This window comes from Sciurus carolinensis, chromosome 2 (assembly GCF_902686445.1).
Source record: "Sciurus carolinensis chromosome 2, mSciCar1.2, whole genome shotgun sequence".
Classification (NCBI taxonomy): Eukaryota; Metazoa; Chordata; class Mammalia; order Rodentia; family Sciuridae; genus Sciurus; species Sciurus carolinensis.
The window spans coordinates 55021026-55041855 of record NC_062214.1 but is presented as its reverse complement, the minus strand read 5'-3'; the positions used below and the strand labels follow the sequence as shown (position 1 = coordinate 55041855).

Below are 20830 nucleotides of genomic sequence, written 5' to 3'. Positions count from 1 at the left end.
TGCCTTCCTCTGCCATCTGCCTTTTCCATTCACACTCCTAGCCTGAAAGTCTAAGATTTCAAAACTCCTGACCTGCTCAGTTTTCAGGACCAACCTTCAAATCAGTAAGCTTTGACGGATTAAAGAGAGTGAGAAGGGCTGGGGACTGATAGCTCAGTTGGTAGAGTGCTTGCCTTGCAAGCACAAGGCCCTGGGTTCGATCCCCAGCACCACAAAAAACAAACAAAAAAAGCGAGCGAGAAGATGATAAACCATTTCCTAAGGATCCACAGCAACACAAACTGGCACTTACACACACTCCTCTGCCCACACAAGCACACAATTTCTTTCTCACCTCTGATTTCTCCAGCCTGTTTTGAGCTTCAATCTGAGCCACAATTTCATTCATGTTTGTTTCCAATACCATCCCACCCATCACCACCTCTTGGAGGATGTAGTGCACCTAGAAGGGAAGCAAAAATCAGAAGGTCAGCGCACACAGCAGTGGTCAGTGTGCAGCCCACGAGGTTGCCTTTTCCTGCAGCAGCAGAGTGCTCAAATGGAACACCTGGTCCTGATTCACAACTCAAGGCTCCTAAGCCTGCTGGCATAGCCACCTCTCCAGGGAGACCACAAGGGGTCTCCCATTTCGGCACACCATGCAGCACAAATATCTTCCATCAGCAGTGGCAGAGGTGCCTGGCTACACTCAAGACAGTGAGGTGGTGGCTGACACTCTGGAGTCAGACATATCTTGTTTAAATTCCAGCTTGCTATCTCTTAGCCAGGTGCCTCAGGCAAATTATCCTTTCAGGGCTCAGCTTCCTTCTAGGACTGTAGTGAAGGTTGGATGAAATAACTAGTGTATAAAGCAACTCAGCTGATGCCTGGCACACACTAGGTTCTACATAAGTAGTGATAGTTTTCACTACTATCATCTTCATCAACACCAACAACAATCACCAGGTCCAGCTATGATGGATCAGTCACTACCAAACAGCTGAAATGAAATATCTCCCAGGTGTCTTGAGATAGATCTTCTGGCCTACACTCTGTTGGAAGTGATCAGAGCAAACTACAGCCCATTCCTGAATTTCCATCCTCACCCTATGTCTTATAACTTAAATAAGAAAGCAGGTTCTGCATAAATACTTTTCTAATCATGATACTCATTTGTGCTCAGGTTCCACCCAGCTAGTTGTTTCCTAAACAAAGCTGAGTCCCCAGATACTCCACTGCTGTGAAGGAACAGAGCTGACGCAGTCCCTGTAGCCCAAGGTATCAGCAAAGCTGCCATGGAAAGCCCTGGGTCAAGTCAGATGTGCCCATTGGGTAGCAGTTCATATTTCAAAGGAAATCATATTAACATAGCCTTTATGGTACTTTCAGTCAAGTTGGGAAGATGGCAAGCACCACCTTGTATTGTCAGCTAAGTGCCAAATTATTAGAATAGTTCATAGGAGGCTAGAGAAGCAAGACAACAATGGCTGGAGAGAGCAGAGAGCCTCAGAGAAGAGGGGAAGAGGATTTCAGGTGGAAGGTCCTGGAAGAAACTTCAGCTGGTGTATGGACAGGTGTTGGGAGCTGCTGGATCTGGCTGAGACGGCAGTTTCGTGTAATAGGGAGAGTAAAATCAAAGATGGGAAGGTAGTTTTCATCTGCAGAATGATTTCCCAGCTTGGGCATTAGTGACATTTTGGGCTCCATAATTCTCTGTTGGGCTGTCCTGTGCATTATAGTCTGTTCCTGGTCTCTGCCAAATAGATGTCAATAGCACGCCTCCAGTATGACAACCTAAAATGTCTTCAAACATTGCCAAATATATCCCAGGAGGCACGCTCACCCTAGTTGAATACCACTGGTCTAGTCTTCAGTCAAGTGCCAAGTTTCTTTCCAGGCAATGAGAAGCCGAGAAGAGGGATGTCTGCATCTGTACACCTGCACATTTTTGATAAATGAGCTTGTTGGCACATCAGTTCTCCCTGCTTTTCCCACAGTAAGCAGAAAGAATGATATTAACTCTGAACTTTGGGAAGAAGGACATGAAAGCACGAGCATTCCTTGCATGTGCCCACACTGAGCCTCATTAACCATTTTTCTGTCTATGTACACACACTACACATGAGGTGTTCTGAATGTCATACAATGTGAATTATGCATTATCTATATGTAAATGGAGACTTAATAGTGAAAGTCTCATATTTAGGTAATTTACAAAACGTTACACAAGACTGGTTTTAAAACTATTTCCTGGGGAATTCCACTATTTACATTTCCCCATCAAGAAATAGCCTCTGGATGTATGAACTGCATGACAGTTTCACAGAAAATTAAAAATAGGATTACTGTATGACTCAGCAATACCACTTCTGGGCATATACCCAAAAGTATTGAATGCAGGACTCAAAGAAATATTGTACATCTATGTTCACAGCAGCAATATTTGACAGTAAGAATGTATAAACAAAATGTGAAGTGTCCATACAGTGGAACATTACTCAGTCTTTGAAAGGAAAGAAATTGAGACACATGCTACCACATGGGTGAATCTTGATGTCACTATGCTAAGTAAAATAAGTCAGACATAAGAGACAAAACACTGTAGGATAGGGACCTAGAGTGATCAGATTATAGAAGAAAAAGTAGGATGGAGGTCATCAGTATTAGGAGGGAAAGAAATGATGATTGTTATTTAATGTGTACAGAGATCTGGTTTTGTAAGATAAAGCTCTCAGGAAATGGATGATGGTGATGGCTGCACAACATGAATGTGCTTAATGCTACTGAACTGTGAAATTAAAAAGTGGTAAACAGGTAAACAGGTTTCTATCCTAGTACTTGTAATATTTATTCTTTTTGCTTAACCAACCCCTTTGTCACAGGTAGAAAATGGTACCTGTTGTCTACCATGTGCCAAGTACTTCATGTAACTTATTTTAATTTTACAATGTTCACCTGAGGGAGGCAAAATAATCTTAGTTTTTTATATATATGGAAGTCAATAAAATTATTCCTATGGCAGAAGTGAATGCTGAACCTAGGTCTGCCTTACTCAAGAGCTCACATTCTGCCCTTTACACTGTACTTCCTCAGAATCCCAAACTCTGTCTTCTACTCTCTTCATTCCTGACCTCTAGTCCATTGGGAATCATTTTAAACTTGCCTCTGATATGTCAGAAATCTTGTATGATTCTCCACCAGGCCTAGAACAATGCCCAGTGCAGAGCAGGCATACTGAATGAACGAATGAAAGCTTTCCATACATCTGAGTGGCATATTTCTTCAACTTTAGGGGCTTAGAAGACCGATGATAGTGTGGTGGTGAAGGTTTTAGGGAGAAGTTGTAGTAAAAGTTCCAATATATGATGTCGCAAAGACCAGTAGTGGGTTGGTAGAAAAAAAAAATCAGTTAAGATTTCTAATTTGTAGATTGCACCATAAAGTTGGCATTTTCAAAAGTGACACAAATATGTTCTAAATGCAGAAGAAGAAATAAAAAATGCAAACTTCATTTTCCAACAAAATTAGAAGATAATACAAATTGCAAACCCCAAACAAGTGGAAAAGGTGTCAAAAGTATGGAACTCAGGCCAGGCATCTTTTGCTTCATAGAAAGAAAGGAAAAAAGGATGCTGCAGAGAGAGGATGTGGGAGCTGGAGACCTCAGAAAGGTCTAGAAAAATACTTTCTAGAGGTAAAGCACACACCCTATGTTACCAACAAATTCCCTGTTTGTGGAGGGCAGGAACTTCCCAGGAGTTGGAGCTATACAAGAAACTATATAAATAAACTTTATTTGCCCCACAGAGCTGGTCTCTATGGCAGCAGAAAAGAAAGTCTTTGCACTGTAGAAATTATTCAGCCTATTTTCATTGACTGTATAGAAATAAAGGGTAGGGCTGGGGCTGCAGCTCAGTGGTAGAGTGCTTCCAACATGCAAGACACTGGGTTCAATCCTCAGCATCACATAAAAATAAATACATAAAGACATTGTATCCATCTACAACTAAAAAATATATATATTAAAAAAAAAAAGAAAGAAAGGTTAAATAAACTCACACAAAACCCTACATCAAAGGAACACTGTGGCCAGCCTGAAATAGTCTTGGTACCTCCCTCAAGCAAGAAACAAGAATCCTGGAAATAGCTGGTCCCTGAAAAACTAACCTATTTAATGATGTTATAAAAGAGAAATATGCATAGTGTCTCTCTCTCTCTCATAAATATATGTATATATGTATGTGTGTGTGTGTGTGTGTGTGTGTGTGTGTGTATTAAAAAAAAGGAAAGAAATAGAAAAAAACAAATGGTAGACATTAGAAAAATGCTGCCATGGAGAAGTTAAAATTATAATAAAGTATTTTGCAAAATTAAAAAGAGAAAACAATGAACAAATAGTTGTCTCTGTGAAGCAAGAGCTCAAAGCAGGGGTAAGAAGTACAAGAGCTTAGGGCAGGGGTAGAAGAAAAGAAGAGAAGATGTAGACTAGCAGAGTTCGGGGAAGAAGTGGAAGGAAGAACCACTGCCATAGAATTGAAGGTGAAACTGGAAAGAGCAAAAGGGAGAAGAGACACTGCTAAAAACACAGTAAGGATCAAAAGGAGAAAATGGAAAAAAGTAATGAAACAAAAGAATTAAAAAGGAATAAGGAGTAATGAAGCTACAGAAGACAGCAAAAGAGATGCAGCATATGCAAGAAGGAAATGAATACAAAACAGGAAAACACATGTAAAGATTTGTTCATAAAGATCACATAAAGAGGGAGTTCACTGTTTCTCAACTGCAAGAGGACTAGAATCTACATACCACAGGGCATACATATGGCAGGGAAAACACCCAAACAGCTAGAGCCCAGACACACCTTTCGGGGAAAGTTTCTAGATTTCTGCAATCAGGCAAAAGATCAAATCACTAGAAAGAGAGATAAGACCTTGAAATTTTTCACATTAATATTTAACACTAGTGGAAATAGGACAATTGCCCACAAAACTCCCAAGAAATGGGGCTCAGTGGCGCATACCTGTAATCCCAGTGGTTTAGGAGGCTGAGGCAAGAGGATCACAAGTTCAAAGCCAGTTTCAGCAAACGCTGTCTCAAAATAAAATATACAAGGGGCTAGGGATGTGGCTCAGTGGTTAACTGTCATTGGGTTCAATCTTTGGTACACAAACAAACGAAAAAAACTCTCAAGAAGATGAGGTGTGATTCAAGGATTTTGTACCCAGTTAAGTAACAATAAGTGTAACATGACAGGGAATTCTATGCTGAATCTTTCTTTTTGAGGAATCTACAGAAAGAAATTCTTGTGACAATCCATTCAGGCATGACTGGAAAAAGTATGACACAAAGAAAAGACCATCAGTGAGTGCTAAAGCTACTTAACAGGAGGACTAAGAATAAAATGGGATCAGGGCAGCAAAACAATGCCAATGCTCTATGACTTGCCTCACAAATGTAGAAAACCACGGCTAGCAAAAATTAGGAAGAAAAGGGGGGAAAAGGAAGGAGGAGACTAAGAACACTGATTTCCTCACCTTCAGTAACTTCCATGGAGTATTACAACTCAAGTAATGATTATTATGACTTAAATTGTGACTTTCCCCACCAAAGTCCAAGGCTACCATCATTTAAAATTTGCGAGTCACCAACTAAGGCCAAGAGGATCTTCTCTGCTGATTAGAGTTCTGTCATTATTGTGCAAAACTCACTCAGAATGCATTATCTACAATATTCAGTTTCTCTGAAGCATAGAATGCTTCTGGACTGATAAGGATTCCCCACTCCCCCAGGGTTTCAGATGCATCACCCTGTGTTTTCTCCTTTGCCTAAACCTAATTCTATGTTATTTCCTTTTTAAATAATTTGTCCTCCTAAAGCATCCTCCTTATTTTCATAGAATGATTCTTCTCGTCTCACTCCTGGTTCACCTGTATATTATTTAATTACACTATACAACTACAGTATCAGTATACTAGCATAAACAGATCTGAAAACATCACAACCACCGTTTGTTAATAAGCACAATGATTACACTGCTGTGAGTGAGCAGAGGATTAGCAAGTAGCTGTCGATGGAGGCCTTGCAAGTCAGTTAAGTCCTCTTCTACTGAGCACGAAGTGAACTAGACCACGACAGATTGGAAAAATTTCTTTGAATAGAGATAGAGGAGACTTGATAAACTGGAGATTGCCAAGCATAGGTGTGGGAAGCAGATAGCCAAGAATCGAAACTGAACTCGGGCACTTAATAAACTAGAGATATACTTGGAGCATAAAGAAGGGTTCTATTAAGGACAGGAATGACTGACGGGTGCCAGCAGAAATCTAGATAAATACCCGAAAGAACACTGAGAGTTTAAAATACCAGATTAACAGAGGGGGGCTGGGAGAAAAGGAAATCTGGAACTAGAGTCATGTACATAGCACTCAAAAGCACAGGAATGAAGTTGGGCAAGAAGGCAAAGGTCTTTAATAGTCTGAAGCTCAGCCTAACGGTGTGCATTGAACAAATATGAATTATCAAGTACTAATTCAGTTTTCTGCTAACTTAGCAACCACCTAAAATAATGATACTAGCAAAATTTATTTGGAAGAATTTAGCAGAGTTTAAACAAAAGTGCATTAATTTCTTAGTTCTTGGCAAATCCAATAGTAATCTGACAAAAAAATTGCAACCAGGAAGAGTTTCACCCGGAACATAAAGATTAAGATAACCCCAAAAAACTAACAGAATAACCTGATACAAGGAGAAGGCAAAGGGGAAAACACTGGGTGATGTATCTGAAATCTTTTGGATGCATGTGTGGTACAGGATCTCATGCATGCTAGGCAAAGTACTCTCCCATTGAGCTGCCCACCAGCCCTGTGTCTGAAATTTTCTTTTCCACCCCCCCATATCTGAAGTTGTAAAAGGAAAAATGTAAGGTAGAAACTGATGTTTTTCAAGATCAAGAACATAAATTTTTGGCCATGCTTTAAGGAGTAAAAGCTGGTGTTTATAATTCTGTTCTATTTAAATTTCTTCTTGAAACCCCTCAAAACAGTCTAGAGTAGGAGTGATGCTGGCTAAAATGTCAACTCCTGACTATAGTCTAGAACTACTCTCACATCTTTGTGTTCTCCTCTCCACACACCTGGACATCTGCAACCTTTCAGTTTTCTTTTCTGGGAAGCTATCACATCATCGTCCCTCTCCTGAAGGTGCATGCTTCTATAACTGGATCCACTGGGCATCCAGAATGGCTCCCAAATTATTTTCTGTTAACAGAAGTTATGTTTGAGACCCTCCTCGTCTCATTCCCTATAGGCAGTATGAATGCCCCAATCAGGACAGAGACACAGAATTTTGTACTCATGTTTTCTTTGACCCAGTTTACTAAGAGATGAAAGGAAGAACATCTGGTGTAGGCTGAGGATTCAGCAGTGTTTAGGGACAACTTCGGGGCTCCTGGAAGGTATGAATCTCCTGAAAAGCTTACCTCAGAACTTCTGTGGCCACAAAGGCCTGATGAACAGCTCTACTATAAAAAACACACAGAAACAAGAAAATAAAACTGAAAGTCATCAAGAAACTTAAATGTAGCTCAGTGACAGAGTATGTGCTTAGTATGTGAGAGACCCCAGGTTTGATTTCCAACACCATAAAGTAAACTGAATTAAACTAAATGTGTCTAAGCTGCTGGGACATCCTGATGGAAAGAAAGTACTTCTCTGAATCACAACAAAGGTTTATAGTGCTGCCAACTTGTTGCTATTTGCTAATCCTCATCCTCACTACCTCCTACTGTACTTCATGTTAACATTCTTTCAGGTTTAAGAGGCTAAGACTCAAAGGTTGGGTCAACTAAACTCAAGAAAGGCTAAGGCCCTCTCTAAGTTCAGTTTATCACCCTCCTCTCAGTGACACTGCTGTGCCTAGTATGGGTATCTACTGAGGCAATTAATTCAGTGTACTGCCACCCTGTTTCACTTGTCTGTCTCTTCTCTTTATATGTGCTAAGCACCCACTCTAGTGCTGAGCTACACTTCTGGTCCCAGACAGTTATTTAACTCTCTTATGATAAATTCTAGTCTTATTTTTCTGTTTCTGTGTGAGTTTTTACAGTAGAATTGCTCATCAGGCCTTTGTTTTAGAGAAGAAGCTCCAATTTAAGCTTTTCAGGAGATTCACACCTTCCAGGAGCCCCAAAGTTGCCCCTAACCACTGCTGAATCTTCAGCTTACACCAGTCAAGTTCTTCTTTTTGATGTGACAGTTTCCCAGAAAAGAAAACTGAAAGGTCACATATGTCCAGGTGTGTAGGAAGAAGAGACGTGAGATAGGTTGGTATGTCATCAGAGGAGTTGAGATCACTCCTACTCTTGACTGTTTTGAGGGGTTTTAAGTCTAAGCAGCCCTACTGAAGTACAGAAAGCAGGTCAAGAAGGCAACCTGCTTTGTAAAGTTCTGCTCTTTTCTTTCTCTTTCTTTCTTTCTCTCTCTCTCTCTCTCTCCCCCTCTCCCCCCCCCTTTCTTTCTTTCATTCATTTTGAGGTACAGGGGACTGAACCCAGGGGTGCTTTACCACTGAGCTATATCCCCAGCCTTTTTTGTTTTTTATTTTGAGACAGAGTCTCACTAATTTGCTGAGGTTGGTCTTGAACTTTTGATTCTCCTGCCTCAATCTCCTGAGTCACTGGGATTACAAGGATTTACCTGATCTTAGTGTATCCAAAACCACATTTATGATATTCCCTGATCTTCTTACCAGACATTTCAAATTTTCTTCATATGTCTTCTTCTAGTAATAAAATTCCACAAGACTCAATCCCTAGCCCGTGATTTCTCTTTCTCACTCATAAAAATCATACCTTTTTTAAAATGAGCAATGAATAAATCTAGTAGCTATCACTTTACAGAAAGTATTAGTTCTGAAGTCACAAAGTAAGACAGAAACTTTACCTAGTTCCAAATCCTTTAAATTTCCTATGTAATCCCACACAGCTAATTTTCCTCAAGCAACAGAAGTGATTATGGTTTTAATATTTTTGTTTGTGCTTTTAAATCGAGTACCAGATGAAGTAGTTAGCTTGTTTAAGGACCACGTAGACTAAATTTGTTTTAAGCACTGGAATTGTTTTTATTTTTTTTGGCGCGGGGGGGGGGGCGGGGGCTGGTACCAGGGATTGAACCCAGGGTCACTTAATCACTGAGGGACATCCTAGCCCTTTTTTGTATTTTATTTAGAGACAGGGTTTTACTGAGTTGCTTAGAGTCTTGCTAAGTTGCTGAGGCTGACTTTGAACTCATGATCCTCGTGCCTCAACCTCCTGAGCCACTGGGATTACAGGCGTGTGTCACTGTGCCCAGCTCTGTAATTATTCTAAACATGCTTATGAGAAGCACATAGGAGCATAGGCAAAGAAAAATAGACTCAAATCTTCTACCTCACACTTACTCCAGAATACACTCACTGAGTAACTTGAGGATAAATGATTTTCTCCATCCCCCCGCCCCCGATCCCGTAACTACTCTTTTAAGTTCAATGTGGATATGTGACTCTACTCTACCTACTGTGCAAGGTAACATGTTCCAGGCATTCATTCATTTCACCAAAGGAACATAATTTGTAACAAAGTCTATTTTCAAATATGTTTAACATCAGCGTTAAAAGCTTGGAAGAGGAAATAAAGATAAGATGTGGACCCTGTCCTCAAAGGGCTTGGAATTATGGAAGGAAGATAAAACATGTACAGATTCAACTACAATAAAAGGAAGACTGTGAAAAGTATCATGACCCAAGTACAATATGCTACATTAGCTCAGGGACGGGGTAGGGAATGGTTGAAATTAACTGGCAAATGGAAAAGGCATCCAGGCAGAGAGAATGGTAAATCACCTAGCAGCTCATTGTTCTTCATATTCTAGGAATTCTTTAATAAAGGATCACCACTCAGTGGCTTCATGTTTTATGCTCTTTGAGTATTGAGTATCAATAGCTGACTACAGCAAAGTATGCTCATTGCACATTATTATTTTTTTAAAACTAACTGAAAAATTATTATTAGTTAAGATTCTATGTAAAAAAATTTTTTGTCTTTTAATGCTATAGATCACACCTAGGACCTTGCACATGCTAGGCAAGTGCTCTACTGCTGAGCTATGTTCCCCAATTTTTATTTTTTAAAAATGTTCTACTAGTCTACTACTTCATCTCCCCTAATCTCCTGCCTGTTTGCAGAACTAGACTCAAATGTCAAACACTATTGAGTTTAGAAAACAATCCAGATCTTGTCCTCTTGAATTTTATTCTTGACTTGGTTGGTTTCTGCCAAAATATGGCCCCAAGTAGAACTTTTTCCATGTTTTAAGTGCTAAAGCAGGAGGGTACACTGTAGATGATGTAGCATGGTGTAGACAAAGTACATTCCCAGAATCAGAGAGTCTAGGCTCAGAATTCTGGCTGTCACTTATTAGCTGTATGATCTTGGAGAAACTGAGGCTTGCTACCTCTAAATTTTTTCATCTGTAAAATGTGGAGAACCAGAGTTCTTAGTTATAAGGCCTATTCTAAGGATTAAAAAAGATGATGCTCCTGCATCATCTAAACTACACTGTATGTAATACAACTTAGCTACTACATGCCTGATAAATAGGAAGTACTTGATGGCTGCTAGTGAATCTGAAAGTTATAATCAAAGCCATCCTGTCCAACCTCCTTCTCAATGCTAAAAACTATTCTGTGGCTCTTGAGATGGTATAGATCCTTCATTAATGTGACAGATCATTCATCTTGGTGAAGGGAGCTCATTACTATTTCTGAGCTACCCTGTTGAGCAGCAACAACTGTCAGAAAGTTCCTAACTATATTGAGCTACAAAGTACATCAATCATTCCCATCGCTGGCCTTGTGGTATAGGATGTTGAGGGCCTCAGTTGTATCCTTCTGGTGGTGGTCCTAATATTTTTTTCTATAATCATGGAAATTCACTTGCATAACACGATTTCTTCAACCATTTGGTGTCATTTAACATTTGTAAGAGTTTCAAGGAAATGGGGGACTTATTTTTGTCCTCTGAGGAAATGTCCCTGTCCTCTACCCTGGAATTCTATCACTTTGCCCAATCTAAACAAATAGCAGACAGGTAAGTACATTACAATTTATTTGACCATCAAAAAACATTCCAAATGCAATGCCTGGGTCCAGAAACCTTTCCTGCAATACCCTTTATCCCCATAATTTCCGTTCCTTCTACATCACTGCCCATGGAACAGCACTGGGCCTCACTCCATCTGCTCAACCTGGGCCAAAAATTTCCAAAGCTATAACATTCCTAATGACAAGTCATATAAATAGGTTGGTGTTGCTGAAGCACAAAGTTTACAGCAGGAAATGGCAAAAGATAAGGTTAGAAAGGAAGGATGGGAAAGCTCGTAAAAGTCTTGTGGTATATGATGTTGAGGACCTCAGCTTCATCCTTCTGGTAGTGGTCCCTACATTTTTTTTTTCTATAATCATGAAAATTCACTTGAATAACACAATTTCCTCAACCATTTGGTGTCATTTAACATTTGTAAGAGTTTCAAGGAGGTGGGGGGAAGAAAGGAGTGAGGCATGTTCCTCTTATCCTTAAGATCACTGCAGGCAGAAACACAGAGCCTCTGAATCATTTAAACAAGGGAGGCAGACAATCAAGATCACATTTTAAAATATGTCAGCAGGCAGGTGTATAAAGGATAGATTTAAGGGGACACTTCTGGATGCAGAGAGACTGGTAGGAAAAAAGTAAAAAATAAAGATATATTCACCATTTGTTGACCTAAACAATTACTCACTAAGGCCAAACTCTCAAAATACCTGAAAATGGTGTATGTTACCATATTTCATCAAATCCAAGACTTCATTGATTTTAAAACACACCATTATGTATGACTATAAAAGGAAAATTTTGCCAATTAAACTATGATATGCCACTGATAAGCCAGCTCTTGATTTGTTAAAATCACAAATGTTACCTCCAAAACAAGTTTAAGAATTGATGAAATATGACATCCCTATTTTATAACTGAAGAAAACTGATGTACCAAAAGGTGTTTACAAAGGTGGCCTAATTACACAGTTAGAATCTGGTGAAGCTGGAAGCCTACAAAGCTACTTCATGCAAGGAACACACAGCTCCTCTTGTGTCCACCCACAGGTCATCTCTCAAAGGAGCAAAGGCAAAGAAACTATGAGTATTCACAGGTCATAACCTTAAAAGTCAGGTCTAACTAAAATCCAGTTTTTACAAATAGGCCTCTCGCTATGCCAATCAAAGGTTACTTTTAAAAAGTACTTTTAAAATAAACTCACAGAATTAGGAAACACATCTATTACAAGTCAACCAATCACCTATGTAAAGAGTGTCCTGTAATGTTTATCTAATTAATGTGCTACATACCAATGCTGTGCCAAAGGAGTTTATAATCCACTGGGAAGTATTAGGACTAAAAACATTAGACTATGAGCAAGAACACAAATAATTTGGAGAACTATAACAGTGGAATTCAGAGAAGGCTTTGCCAAAGGTGGAACCTAAGCTGGGTCTTTAAGGTGGAAAACTTGATGGGGGAGAGAAGGTGTTTCGGAGTGGGAAGTGGCATGATATATGGAAAGCAAAGGGAAAAAGCTGATGGGCCTGAGGGGTTGTGTCCCAGAGCAGAGCACATTCCAGAGATTCTGTACGTAGATTAGATACCTGGAATCAGGTACCCAGAAGAAAGAAACTGAAGAAAATACTGAAAGAAGCAATGTTGTCTGGTGACTAGTTAGAAGTAGAAGGCAAAGCAGGCCTCCCTGACATTTCATGCCTTGAAGAAAGATGGCATCTCTGAGAACCAAGGAAATTAAGAAAAAAAGATGGGTGAGGACGTTAAGCAAGTGAAGAGGCCAGTAGGAAATGAGGTGGAGCAGGGAGGAGACCTGAGTGATTTGGTGTACAACAGTGTGCAGTGGTGGCAGGTCATTCAGATGCAGAGGTGCTACACAGACTTGGAAGCTTCAGTCTTTAGGCTGGGCCAGAATTAGATGTGGATTTGTGACCCTATGTCAAAGTGGATGAGCATTTGAGGGTGACTATCTAAAGAAAAGGGCTAGCAGTGGTAAGGAATATGCCCATTTTCCCACATGTTCTATAGATAGGTAAAGCCCAAGGACTTGCTCATCCCTTGGGCTTTTTCATAGAAAAGTCCAAGGGCTGGTGAACAATCCTGCCCTGCCACTTCTATAACCAACATTAAACATAATACCAAATAGGGTAGATTCAGGTATGTGCCTTCTGAAAATCAAAAGTAGTGACTTTCCAAAACCCAGGAAATATGTAGCTTCAGATTTTTCCAGGATGATTCCCCTTCAGTGCTAACGGGAGTTATGTGACAGAGGACAGCCTGGCATCCCTGTCAGCCCTGGCTGACTTCAAAAACAGGTTCAACAACTTACTCTCTACAGAATGTGAACTGTAACTCTTGAAGTGATAAGATTCAGCAACAAAGATTTAAGTGACCAAGATATAAATGTAGTGTACTCTTTTCTCCAAGCATGTACAGCTATCAACTTTCAGACTGAAAAAATGAGTACTGAGGTGGACTTTGGGCCACTACCTTCACTGTGCACACACTCCTTTGGCCCTCCCCACCTGTGCTCTGGGAGTTAATCACAGTTCCTAGGTCAGGGAAGGGACAATCTGTAGACAATCATTTTATTGGCCCCAAACTCAGACTTTGCTCTACAGCAACAGAGAGTGATTCAATTGTTTACTATGCTAGGCAATAAAGCTGAAGGGGTAGGGGGGAGAGGAAGAAGAAGAAGGAGAAGGAGAAGGAGGAGGAGGAGGAGGAGGAGGGGAAGGGTCTGCCTATACTCTTCAGTGTACTGGGCCTAAAAAACCCAAGATGAAACACAGGCAACAAGTGCATGTTACAACATTTTTGAAAAGTCAGTTCCTACACTTCTCCAGTTTGCGTCTGTAGTCAAAGACCCTTACCAGTTTCATCTATAACCATGACCTATAGTGACCTCCCTCACTCTCCCCCATTTCCTATTCCTTCCCACCTTGTTCACTGAGATCCAGCCATAATGGCTTGCCTGCTTTCAAGTATTCCTTGCCTCTCAAGGTCTTTGTACTTGCTGTTCTGTCTGCCTGGAATGTTCTCTGGAGAACCAGATATCTCTTACTTCTCTATGTTCAGGTTTCTGCTCAAATGCTATCTAATCAGACACCTCCCTGACTACCCCTGTATAAAACATCAAGTCATATCTACCCAACCATTACCTTACTGTGCTTTCTCCGCTACGTTTATCACTACCTAACATATTTATCTTCTCTCCCACACTAGATGTAAGATTCATGAAGATAAGATGTTTTACTAGCTGTTTCCCTAGCAACTAGAATAGTGGATGGGTATATGAATTCAACAGTAATTAACTAATTAGTATATGCCAACTGGAAATATGGTGGTGAATAAGACAGTTCAATCCCTACCTTCATAGTACTCTCTAGTGGAGAAAACAAACACAATAATGAAATACTATGTGTAGGCACCATTCTAAGCACTTTACATAGATTGAACCTGCTCAATCATCATATGAGCCAGGTGCCATTATACACAGGTTTCTGAGGTATAAGTCTACAGTTCATAGGAGAAAGAGTCAGGATTCAAGCCTGGCCATGCAGGCGCTGGAGTCTGTGCTCTTAACCATGCAAATAAGCAAAAACTCAACCCCACAGATGCTATGGCAAAGTAGTTAAAGGTGCTGGGGGAACCAGATAAGACTGCCTACTATGGGTGGAAGGTGAGTGCCAGGAATCGCCTTCTAAGGACGAACCTTCCTTGAAGGGTGGGATTGAACTGTCTGTCTGGAGCTGTAGGGGGCTAGTGGTTCTATTTTGGAGTATGAAGTGCAGTGAGTTCAGATGGCAACTAAGGAGTCAACCAGCAGACATATTAGTGAAGTCACGGGATTGCAGGAGATTTCCTGAGAAGAAAGTGTCTAAAAGAGGGACCCTCTAGGATATAAGAAACCCAGAAGGTCAGAAATGGTTAGAAAACTAGAAAAAAACAAAAAAACAAAAAACAAAAAACAAACCACCAGGTGAATGTGTGTCATGGAAACTAAGAACAAAAAATGTTTTAAGAATGAGGAAGCATCAAAAAATCTCTGTGAAAATGGATCCTGGAAAGTGTCCAGCAACACAGAGGACAAGGCTCTCCACATGGCACTGTTGTCTACTCCTTCAAACTCCCACACCCAGCTTTCCAACCCACTGCTCTTAATCTAAGATAGTACCACTCCCACCCCAGAGGATCTCTGGAAATGGATCAGGTGGGGGCCCCACTGGTATTCACCAGGAGGGACCAGGGATACTGAACACCAGCAATTCAATAAATCATACAACCCAAAATGACAACAGTGTCTCTGCCAGGAGACCCATTGTCTAGTCAGGTTTTATGTGCAGCTTCAAATCTCTGTGGCCCTCATCCCTACCACACACATATCCTCCCCATCTTCTGTCATACCTTGAGCCTTTGTTCTGTTTTATCTCCTAAGATTTTGGTTTTGGAAAAAGAAATTGACAAATGATATGCGTTTTTTATCTATCTTAACAGTCATGCTTTAAAATTCTCAAATCTGTGGCTTAGAATGTGGGTTTTAAAGTTTCAGGTACTTTTAGCTTAAGCCTGTTTCCTCATCTGTTACACAGGAGTACTATCACCTGTCTCATAAAAGATAACTAAGAAAAAGTACCCAGCACAGTATTTGGCACCTACTCAACCAACATTAATTTGCCTTTCTATGACTCCTTTCCCCCCACTTTTTGCAGTATTGGGGATCAAACCGAGGTCCCATGCATGCTAGGCAACTGTCCTACCACTGAGCAACATCCCCAATCTTTCCCTTAATGATTTCTTTTCTCCCAGAATTTATAAGGTCCTCATTATTCTTCTCATTGGCACTGATCTTCTACCTCATATTACCAGTGTTTTCTTCCCAGCTATCTGAATATGGCAAGTCATACCTGGGAGGCTTGGCACTCAGGCAGGGGTCTGCCTGATATGCTCCCTTATCTGGGGCCCCAAGTTCTCATCTACCCTGCCTTCCTCCATTTTAAAGCCGGGCCTCAGAAATAGCTATTTCTTCAAAGTTTCATTTTTCTCTACCTCTGATTAATATCATTAAATAAAAGAACTGTGATGAGGTACTGTATCATTCTATATAAATAATATATATGCCCTTTGAATGTATAAAATGCAATATGCAGATATTCTATGTATATGTGACTAAGGCAGTGCTTGTGAATGCTCCTATAAAAAGCAGTGTATGATGAGGGCTCCCTCATACAACATCACGCCTGCAGGGAAAGGTGTTTCCTAAGGGTGTTGTCTACTCTGAGACCATCAGATGACCAAGTGACCTATTTTCTAGTCAAACTATGTGTTTTTTCAGGTAGAGAATCTGTCTAAAAGACTAATTTTATTTTTATCTTCATTATTTTTGTATCTCCATATTTAGCGATTCCCTTCTTGCAGTGAATGCTTAATAAATGTTTGTTGTTTTAATAAGCAAAGAGAAAAAGACAAAAAACACTTTCAACACACATCAGTATTTCTAACAAGATCAGAGTCAAGGTGAGGGGAGATGGTTTGCACAAAGCCCACACAAGGAGGGAGGCTCTTTCCTCAGGGAAGCAAGTTATTCTGTCAGAGAATTTTAATTTCTGGAGTCACCTTAAATTCACATGGGAACTATGTAAGAAATAAATACCAAATATTCTGTTAGACATGCTTTTCCTTAAGATTCAACATATTTCCTTCTTATAAAAGCATACCCCTATTTTTGTTAATATTACAATTTCTAGGTTCCTGTCTATAAAGTGCTAGTGAATCAAACATCAGCTTTCTCTCTGAAAGAACATGTGAAAAAAACTGAGGCAGTCATTAGTAATATTCAAAACTATTCCAGGGGAACCACCATTTGACCCAGTTATCCCACTCCTCAGAATATACCCAAAGGACTTAAAATCAGCATCCTACAGTGACACAGTCACATCAATGTTTATAGCAGCTCAATTCACAATAACTAAACTGTAAAACCAACCTAGGTGTCCTTCAACAGATGAACAGATATAGAAAATGTGGTATATACACAAAATGGAATATTACTTGGCCATAAAGAAGAATGAAATTATGGCATTTACTGGTAAATGGATGGAAATGGAGACTATCATGCTAAGTGAAATAAGTCAATCTCAAAAAACCAAACGACAAATGTTCTCTCTGATATGCAGATGCTAACACACAATGGGATGGGGGAGAGAACAGAAAGTCATTGGATTAGACAAAGGGGAATGAAGGGAAAGGAAGGGGATAGGAAGAGGAAAGACATTTGAATGAATCAGACCTAACTTTCCTATGTTCATATATGAACACATGACCAGTGTTAACTCCACATCATGTACGACCACAAGAATGGGAAGTTATACTACATGTATGTATAACATATCAACATACATTCTATCACGTGTAACTAAAAAAACACACATAACCAAACTCCAAAGGGAGGTTCTCCTCCCTTCTGGGCATAGAGTAGGGCTGCACTTACCTAACCCGTTGGGCACAGGCATCTGTCTTAAACTGATTACTGAAATGTGAATATAATGGGTCAACACACAAGTATCCAGGTAGAAATACAAGGTGAAAAGGACTTTCATCAGTTTGGATTCCCAGGTGACTACAGTGAAGAGACACACCACTATGGCCACAAAATATGAGTAAGACATAAATCCTGTTATACGCTATTAGGATTTTGGAGTTATGTATTACTGAGTCTAGGCTGTCTGATAGAAAATCAAGTCCAGCTTAGGGTTCTTCACCAGGGATCAAGAAGTTCTGCTCCTTTTCTCAGAGTCGCCTCATCCTCTTTTGTAATGTAAGGAATAAGAGCAAGAACAGTAGAATCAAATCTCAATTCCAGCCTTGAAGGACACTTACAAAGAGCAGCCAACATGGTATATAGTTTTTTTCATGTGCAACTCATGAAGTAATACCACTGGTAATTACCTTTGCTCTTAAATGGCTTAACACCAGATTTTACTGAAAAGGCTGGCTGATGTAATAACTCTATAAGTCAAATTTTGCTGTTTTGTGTACACTAGTAGCACACTGCTCTTAACTAGTCATAAAGAATGACTAAACAAACCAAAGAGGCTCCTGTTATTTCAAGTAGCAGGCAACCAATGAGAGTTTGCATGGAGGCAGCACAAAGTTGAAATAAGGACAGTGTGTACTGGGGATATATTAGGTGTAGTTTGAAGCAATCTTTTCTTTTTTTCTTTTTTAAACAAACTACAGAAATCTTGGAAATTTAAGAAATCATTACTTGTAATCTCTGTCAGTTGTCCTGAGAGAATACAATACTGGCCTCTGAAACATATGCATCTGTAGCCAACATAAAGGAGTGAAGACATCAGATAGATAGTATCTGGGTCTTTGACAACAGTAACAAACTGCTGTCTAAATCTTCCTTTAACCTGCCCTCCAGCTGGCCCTTGGGCATATAAGATATTAAATTTCCTCATCACTTAAGCAAAAAACACCAACCCTGACACAAAATTCTTATCTATCAAGCATCAGCAGAGAAGGGCTGGAGATGCCATGCAGGCTGGCTTTGGCTCCCCTCTTCTCTCTCAGATTAGAGAAACAGGTGGTTAGGGATGGTCAGACATGCTAACCAGCACCTTTTACAAGAACTAAAACTCAAACAGAATGTCTTGTTCTTCTAGAACAAAACAACTCCTCCTCCTTCATCAAAAACACAAAATATGTGCCCTTCACTCTTCCACGTCTGGAAACCAGGAATCAAGTTACCTGTTTCAAAATCACTAGGGTGTGGAGAGCATTAATGAGCCTTGTTATCATTAGATCTGTCCCCAGAAGGGACATCTGATGAATACAATCCTTTATTACTGTTATGATCCTTTCATCTCAGCACTCACATGTTCAGTTTGGAACACTTGGCATTTTCCCATTTCAGCAAAATACTCAGCAGCAATTTTAATCCCATACTACCAGGTTTTCTTGGGCAAGCCTAGCAGGAAGCATAGGTTCTGCTCTCCTGAGAGAACCCAGTGCAGACTGAAATCTGTAAAGAGGACAATACTGTCTAACCCAGCTACAGAACTGTGACTTTTGATGACTAAATCTTGAAAGACCAATTAAGTTCCAAGTCCCACTTTGCCTTTGAGACACTGGTAGATTAGAACATTAGGTCATCTACATAGTTTTCTTCAAACAAAACTCAATTTACCATAATTAACACCAACACCCAACTCAGTCATGATATTGAGCTGTGTTGAGGGAATTCGGAAAACAAAGGGGAATAAATTGCCCTGGGCAAGATAAATTCCAAACAGCACAATCAAGAATTGATGGCTACCCTGAAGACCATGAAATCAGGCCTTACTCCAGCCTCTGACAGTTTAAATCACAAATTTTATGGTTAAAATCTTGGGAACTCTTTGGTAACATTCCCCTGAAGAGTAGCCCCACTCAGTAAAAAAAAAATCATTCTAGAGTCAGTGGGGGATACAAGAGTAAAAATAAAAATGACAGTGTAATCAAGCAGAGAAAACATCCAAACATATAAATTAGAGTCCCACAGGAATAGATATTTTACTCTACCAGGATCCAAAAAGATCACAATGGGCTAGGTGATGAGGACAAGCTCCAGGGTGGTAGGATTTGAGCTGAGTTTGAATGACAGGCAGGATTCAACATACGAAAAGATGTGAAGTCAATCTGGGGAGAGTACAGAGGCAGGAACTACAAAAGTGATTAAGACCTGGCAGAAGAAGCAGAGAGTATCTGGCAAGAAGCAATGCCACATAAAGCCAAGACAGGATAGGGACAAACTATCCTGGAGAGCCTTGACTATCTGGCCAAGGAGTAGTTCAGGAAAACTCATTAATTCTAGTATGTAAAGTCCAAAAAACAAAACAAAAAAACCCCAAAAAACAAAAAAAGGAAAGGAGACTAAAATTACAAAATCTGATAGGCACACATGAAATCAAGAGACATGAAAACTAAAGATAATACTTGAATCATAATCAAAATTGAGATTTAGAATGAATCAAACATTACCCTATGTAAATTTATGATTACACAAATGGTATGCCTTTACTCCATGTACAAACGGAGAAACAACATGTATCCCATTTGTTTACAATAAAAAAAAATTGAGATTTAAAAAATATGGTATATAAAGTACATTACCAAGAAAACTGGGGAAGTTTTAATATAAACTAATACTGGAAAACAGGTTTTATTAATGTTAAATTTCCCAAGTATATTAATTATACATAATTATACACAACATATTATGATGGTCAGGAAAAAGCTATAGGATTTGATGATTAGGAAACTATCCAAGAATTTTGGGCAGGAGTGAAAACCAGGCTACAGAGTTCTAGAAAGAGAACAGGTGAAGGAGACCCGAAAGACTGGATGTAAAGTACTCGCTCAGTCAAGAAAATTGTCTTGAATGAAATAAGGAAATGAAACTACAGTTAGGAGGGAGCAACAGATATACAGGGAGAGCTGTAGTCTATGAGAGGTCAGAGCATCTGGGAATTTGTAGAAACAAAAACAAAGACACCTCAAAAACTAGTTAAAAGGCAAGATTATGGTACATGTTGGGAAGAGACAAGAAGAAAAGGATAGAAAAACAGTGAAAAAAAGAATATTAACAAAAACAATTTAGGAAACTGACAAATTACAAGATGAGAAATAGGCAACCTGCCAAAGCAGCAAGAATTGGGTCCTATTTGATCTTTACACAG

At 39.7% G+C, this 20830-nt stretch overlaps 1 protein-coding gene across 2 annotated transcripts in view; it reads right to left on the bottom strand.

The window, feature by feature from the left end:
- Ap3s2 (adaptor related protein complex 3 subunit sigma 2) overlaps positions 1-20830 on the bottom strand; it is a 44916-nt gene that overhangs the window by 3343 nt on the left and 20743 nt on the right. For both annotated transcript variants that reach the window (XM_047538641.1, XM_047538642.1), the window contains one exon: positions 335-442. In XM_047538641.1, the coding sequence (XP_047394597.1) occupies positions 335-442 (108 nt within the window). The remainder of the gene's footprint in view (positions 1-334; positions 443-20830) is intronic.